Below are 7,536 nucleotides of genomic sequence, written 5' to 3' on the forward strand. Positions count from 1 at the left end.
TCGTCGGGAAACGGAAACTGTTTATGCAGATCGAATGTACCCGAGAACACTCGGAATATTTCTGTGCCTCGATTTATGTTTCTGTTTTGGCCTGCTCCTCGCTTCTTGACTGTGCAAAATAAACTACCAACTACTCTATAAATTAAAATTGCAAATCTATTCCGTTTTCCTCAGAGTCTGGGCAGACTTTGCGACATTTTGCATTGCCTTTTCTGTCTCAGGTTGCAAATCTTTGTCTGCTAAATTTGTTTTCTAATTTATCTTGGTGTGAATTCGCATATTAATGCCATAAATAGTGTCTACTCTCAAAATGCAATATATTGGTTAAGTTTCGAAAACATTTATGCAGGAGATGGTGCTGCCCCGTGATGTCATCGAACTTGATTGAATTAATATGCAACTCGCCTTCAGGAAAACTCAGGCTACATAATAATGTCAAAGTGGGTCTGTTCCCTCTTCGACATCCGGTAAAACTAACGGCAGGTGGTATCTATTTCCAGGTTGCTATGATATGGTGGCCACAAGGTGGTGTATGACATTACTCTGTGGGCAGAGGTTTTTGAACAAGAGTTTCGCTTCAAAGGGAAATATTACTAAACGAAATACGCTGCTTCCAGTGCGTTGTTTTGGTAGTCGATTAATTTTGAGATTTCACTATTCATCTTTTATATCGTCGTGTGTCTATCTTCAAACGTTTCTTACAGGTAATTTCCTGTAGCATGCGTAGTAGTAGTAGTAGTAGTAGTAGTGTCGTGCTTTTAATGATCTTACACCCTAACATGGGAACTTTAACATTGGTGTAGCTGGGATCTTTGGGACAGATATCACGATCATCATTCTTGGGCTTGTATGTAAGTATCGGCTATTTTCTTGTTCATCAAAATCCTGTGTACTGCGTGGCGTTTTACATTTTTGTCAAATATCAAATTTCGCAGTTTGCCTCCCAAATGCAAAACGCACTGTCGGTCCGTAAGGACCTCTTTGGCTTATCACTATCATCCTCAGCAATAAGCCATGGCCCAGTTCAAAAAAAAAAAATAAGGAGTTTAACAAGATCAAAACTTGTAACCTGTTTGTTTAGTTTTTAGTTTCTTTCAAATGAATGACATTCTGATATGAAAGTTACAATGAATTGTAAGCTCTGCTAGATTAAGTTCTGTTTCTCATTTGGCTGTAAAATATGAATCAATAAGACTTTAAGCCCACGAAATTTTATTTCTCTGCCCGAAAGACAGACATCGGTCTCAGCTTTGGTATGCCCACATTTATAACTAATTTAAGTGGCAAGAATGACTTGAGGCCAAGAGCACTTTCACATCTTGAGATACTGAATAGTTAATAGTGAATAAACGAAACTACTTATTTTAGCCTTTCGATATGCTGAATGTCGTAAGTATTATGTATATTTCATCAAACCCTAAATCAATAAACTTAAGGGAACTGTAATGAAATTATCAACTATCGGGCTCACAACCCTGCCACAATTTTCTCGCGATTCGTTCAATTGCGTCTTACCACCCCCTCAACACCCACTATCGAGCATCCTTTTAACGGCTCAGCCTTCGGGCTCCACATTCAACATACTTTGTGCGTTAAAAATATGTAAAATATTTTTACCATAAACCTTTTGAAAAGATTGCAGAGCAGGCGGAGCTGTTCGTGTGCGCGTACTTGGCGTATGCGTGATGATATTAAGCGGCCCAAAAGTCATTTGCGTGTGTGTGTGTGTGTGAGTGTGAGTGTGGCCTTGTCTGTGAGTCGGCTTGGTATCATTGATTTTACTCCCAATAATTTCAAAGAAAACCCACAGAGAAGGAAATGAAAGTTTTCTGCTATAGAGGCAAGTTTGCGTGCAATTTAAGGTTAATTTATTTGGCGCTGAGGTGAAATGGAATCCTCCATAACTACTACGCATAGCAACTGAAGCTTAACGCTTTCATGGTTATACATATATATTTAAAAGTGAGTGGAAGATGTTGTTGAATTAACATTTACATGAATTATATTCATGTCATATAATATAAACATATGTATATTTTGTTTATTTACAGAGCTAAATTTAAGTGACCAATCTGTTTTTAGTTTCCATTTGCCCTTTCATGATAATTAACCACAAATTCAACTATTCATCTTAACTATTCTTTGCATTTACCTTTTTAAATTATAATTAAATCCAACTCTTACTAAAATAATACTCAATGCTCCCATTTATATTTTCTATTTCGCTTACAAAGAATCTGTGACCCATTCCCATGCCCAAATCCAAATTTATGGCTTTAATCTTTTGGCTGGGAATTATATTCGCACTTTTTTCCCTCTCCATTCAGAGTAGGCTTTATGGCTCAAGGACGTGGCGCTTCAAGGACTGAATTTGGATTTGTGTTTTCATTATGAGCTCGAAGGAGGTCTGCTTCCGAAAGTGGGCGGCCACTAAGCTGCATTCCTTTTGGCCTCAAATGGAGTGCTACAACATACAAGCAAAAAGCAAAACAGAATAAAAACCCAGCAAATAAATCAAATTAAACGAAATGAAATAGTTTAGGGCATGGGGCGCTGACAATGGAATTCAGCTGCCACTGCTCTTACAGCTTCTCCTCGTTTGTACTTTCTCGACCTGCTACGGGTATATCTTGGATTGAATGTCGACCCATTCGAAATTGTTCGCATATTCCAAGGTTTATTAAGTTAAGCCGACGAAAAGGAAGTAGGCAAAGTACGAAAATTATTATTTAGTTGTTTGACTAAGGGAAAGACATTTAACACACAGCTATTTAAATAATATTACTGTGCTACATATAGCAGATATATAGACTGGTGCCATAGCATGTACCGTGTTTAGCACGATGACACGATACCTTCTCGCCAGCACTTATCCTTAAATGGTGTCACGAGAGGGCCAAATGCAGCGCCAGGCCAAACACATGGCCAATCGCCCGGCAATTCATATCCTGGCCCTGCCCAAACACAAACACAATCGCAGTCGGCACCACCACACCACACACATCCTGCCAGCAAACGACAGCCAGCTTTCCCGGCGGGCAGAGAATACAGCGCAGAACACACTCGAGAATATTAAACAAAATGTCAATTCGGTGCTTCATTTTTTGGGCGGAGAAGCCGTGCAGCGGGCCTCAAGGACCTGTCAAAAAATGGGCAAAATCAAATCAAATGGCGCACTTAAGCTGCAATTGCATCGGCATCGACAGAAATCAAAGTCCGCTGGCAGCAGGGTGCCCAATCAAAATGGAAATAGTTTCGCTATGGACTGTCGAATGACCAGCTCTGCAGCTCTGGAGCACTGGAGCTCTGGGGCCTCGAGAAAGGGAACTCGAACGAAGGCCGTGTAGAGCCACGGCGAAACGGAAATGAAATCAAGCAAATTGAATGCGATGAGTTGGACGTGGGAATACGTGCCAACCGTTGTCATAACAGCCGTGACGATAAAAAACACTCCAGATCAACGGTAATTGCTGCCGACAAACTGGCATCTATCTGCGGGTGCGGCTACGACCATCCATCCCCATCCTCGGTCGAAGGACACAATGGCGGTACACGCGCCGCCACCAGCGAATCCCAATCCGAGTTCGAGTTCGAGTTTGAACCAAAATCCATAACATAGCCACAAACAATGCGTTCCAAAGCCATGCGAACATTTCAAGACATCCGAGCAACTTTCGTTGCCAGGCGTAAACGGAGAACAATCGGAGCAGCCAAATTTCCTCCTTATTTTTGGTATTTGCAAATAAGTTTTATTCAACCTTTTTTACAGTGCATTTATTATGTTTGAAATTGAAAACATTTAAGTTTTTTAAGTGAAACTATTGAAATGTTGGTTTAGATATTTTGAAAGCCTGTGATAAACTTTGTTAATAGCTGTCGATAGTTTTGGCTTTCGATGGTGACCACTATCAATACTATGGATAGTACTAAAAATTGTTAGGCCTTAACAGAAAATAGAACGAAATATCTATAACACGAGTCCAAAATCTAAATGTATTTTATTTAATGCTGATTAACAAAGCAAATTATAACGAATTCATATTTATAACTTCTTAGCCAAATTTCATCTCTTTCTAACTTTGACCATGTACCATAATTATTTGCTAAATTGTTCGGCCATCGATAGTATCGATAGTGCTATCGATTGTTTTACCATCAGGGCATCGGAAAATCTAAAAGAAAATATCAACATAAGTTGAGAAAAATGTATTTATTTCAAAAGTATTTGCACAATTTATAAGCAGGTTTTTATTTGTCCTGTAGAAATACCGACTTTGACTTGTGACATTACCTTTCTTTCTGTGCACTCCTTAGACTAAAGTTGTTCCGCATGTCACCGCGAGGCTTCCTGGACAAATGGCCTTTCCCATTCGCTAAGTCCTCCGTCCCATTCCCGGAGCCATCCTCGTTCCCATTCGGAGTCCCAGCGGGCGAAACAGTGCCCCCGACAATTGACATTTGGCCACCCATCACAGTCGCCTTCGTGTCCCATTCATATGAGTGGATGGAAGGGGCTTTTGTGGGTGGGGACTGGGTGTGCGGGGCGTGGGTGGCTTGTTGTCGCGTTTTGGGCGCTTCCGCTGCCGTTGCCACCTGCTCTTGTCCATCGCCATTCATCAACATCAGCGCTGAAATTAGAAATGTTTTGCGTTTGGCTTCCGGCAGGACTCGGCCGCAGCTTCAATCCCACCTCTCGAAACCAGATTGGAGCTACGAGGCAGTAGCCAGAGCCACGAGGAAGGACATCATCGACAGGAACCAAGCCGTCGACATAGTTTCATGCCATTTGGACAGCTTTTGGCGATGGGGCTGCGCTAATGTCGCGGCGTTGCCGTTTTCTGATTTGTTTACCTTTTCAATTGAATTCGTGTCGCGAACGGCGAACCATTTCAATTACACTTGACAGCAAAGTGGAAGCTCGTCATGATCGCAGAATTTTAAGATTGAGCACAGCCGGCGTAATTAAATTTAAATCAGTTGCTTTGATGGTGGGTCATGTCTTTCCGAACAACAAATAGCTTTAAAAACGACCAGAATAAAGATATATCAAAAAAAAAAATAAGCAACTTTAACTTCTTAAATAAAAATAAAAATTTTTCTTAAGCCACTTGTAAAATACCATTGGTTTTATATACAAAATATAAATTGCTTGGAATAATTTTAAAAACTTTTTAAACATTGTTAAAATAATATTAAATTGAAATTAAATTTAATTATTTTTAACTAATGAAATTACGTTAAAGATTTTAAAAACTGGGTTTTTAAAAAAGACACTACCATGGATAAGCTTACTTAGGTTTTGATATCACTTCACATTTATTTGCATTCATAATTTATTTATTTATTATTTAAAGACGTGTTATTTGGCCATGTAAGATTTAACAAAAAAGAAAACGAAGCATAGCCCTGCAAATGTAAACCTATATATATATTTATTTCTTCCGCGCTCTTTCTGATTAGTGTTCACTGCACACCGGGTAAAGCATCGCACTTCACCTGAGGACGTGAAAGAAATTCGGCAATAGATAACAGAAACCCATTAGGTGGGAGTGCGATTCCCTTTATTGCCCCTTAGCAAATGAGAAAGCCGCTCTAGCTATTTATGGTTTAAAGAGTTTAAGGCTGGAACCACACTCAGTGTGGCTTTGAATATGCGTTTTGAGTTTCCTCCGGCCACAGCAAAAAATCTATTAGGGCAACACAGACGGGCCATCTGCACAATAAGTGGCACCAGAATTTACTGCGATTTCTCTATTAGGCCGAGTGAGTGCAATTTTCAGGGTGTGAGTACAACCATTCTGGCTTCTTGGGCTTAGGTGCCCAATCGACTGGGTTGATGCTGACGATTACGGCCGATTTTTACGACAATTTGTCTGGATGTGCCTGCATCCAAATGGCGACATTCAACCTCCCCCCGGGGGTCAAGGATTCGGCTTTGCCTTGCAAGGACAGAATCGAAAGAGCTTCAAACTTTCCAGGAGTTGCGCGAAATAAAGCAGCGAATATTTCAATAAATAAGGCGGCTCTTGCGAGGGATATTGAAGGCAACTCCCTGTGATATCGGGCGATCGGGGTCCCAACATATGGAAACTGTTGATGCAAACGGCAATAAATAGAGGAAGTAACGCAGTGGAGCTATGCTCCAATTTATTGCTTTTGCCATAAAATACTTGAGATTTTATGTGCATCCAGCAAGGTGAATGGGTTCGGGGCGGGCTGTTTTCACTCCAAAGCACAATCTTCAGGATGTCTGGGGGTCTAGCAAGTTTCGTTTGAGAACTTTTCATTTTCACTAGCGCTGAATGTTCACCATGTCCCAGTTACTGCCGGCAAAACATAACTTTTGGGCGGCAAAATTTATACCTACTTTATGAACAAAGGGTACAACTCAATAAAAATATAGTAGATTAAATAAGGCTTTACATTTTCTTGCATTTCTTATAACATATAATTTTCAGCTTTATTTGGAACCTATAAAATCCAAATAAATTCTTAATGAAAATAGTAATTTTGAACAAAGATTGCTAAGTGATTTCCCATCGTTTAACACCGGATGTGTAAGTATTCCCCTCGTTCGGGCCAAGTGAGCAGTAGTTTTGCGATAAACCAGACCCCATCAATCAGCGGGCTTATTTAAGGGACTAAGTACTCGGATGAAAAGTGTGCCATGCACATACTCAGCCGCCGAATGAAAGGCCGGCTAAACTGAGGCCCATTTGGGCCGAACAATTCCAGGGGCAGCCAACACAAAGCAAAGCGTCGGCTCTGGTTTAAATAAACATGCGAACTGAACATAAAGGGCCAAGCGTCGGCACTAAACCAGCAAAATCAGGTGAATGAGCACTTTAAGTCTTTGTTTCGCCGAATCGAAATGAAACAGCAAACAATGCCGGCTGACAGGCTGGAAAAGCAGCAGCCGGCGGGCCACAAAAGCTAGCTTGCTGGCGTTTTAATAGGATTACAACAGCAACTACGCCGGCCAGCAATTGGCCAAGGCAACACCGAACACCGAACACAGAACACCGAACACAGAACACAAAACACAAAAAGCGCAATGCGAAAGTTAGTGAAACGGAAGCCAACCGCCGCTGCGGTAACTCTCCCTCCGCCAGCAGTTGTGTTCTGTTACCTGTTAGCCAATTGTTCTACCGAGAGCTCCTCTAGTTGCTCCCTGTCAGTCCAGCCGCTTGTTTGGGTTTGTCATTTCCATAGCCAACCGTCAATGGAGCACAAAACTGTCCCGAACTGGGAGTCCAGGGGAAGGAGATCCACAACAATTAGGAGTGGCCCTCGAAACTGACGCTACATGCCAAAATATTTGGAAAGTTGCAGGACAGGCTTAGCTCAATTAGTTGTGATTTACCCTTCGCAGAAGATTGTATTTAACGAGCACGACAAGACATTTTTAAAGGTCGAATCTTATTTAGATTAAGAGATAAAACAAGTGCACAGCATGTAGGATACTATTCGTATTCATCATTTATATGATAATTGACATTTGACAGACAAATTTTCACTTTTAATTTAAATATTGTA

General features: G+C 40.9%; 1 protein-coding gene across 1 annotated transcript; it reads right to left on the reverse strand.

Annotated features, from left to right (window-relative positions):
• Positions 1–407: 407 nt before the first annotated feature.
• Positions 408–4,623, reverse strand: LOC121467550. The gene is given in 5 exon segments (XM_041709130.1): positions 408–543; positions 595–667; positions 670–852; positions 855–892; positions 4,292–4,623. Coding segments are annotated over 5 exon segments (762 nt in total).
• Between the last annotated feature and the right edge of the window lie 2,913 nt (positions 4,624–7,536).

This window comes from Drosophila elegans, unplaced genomic scaffold (genome assembly GCF_018152505.1).
Source record: "Drosophila elegans isolate 14027-0461.03 unplaced genomic scaffold, ASM1815250v1 contig_476, whole genome shotgun sequence".
Lineage (NCBI taxonomy): Eukaryota > Metazoa > Arthropoda > Insecta > Diptera > Drosophilidae > Drosophila > Drosophila elegans.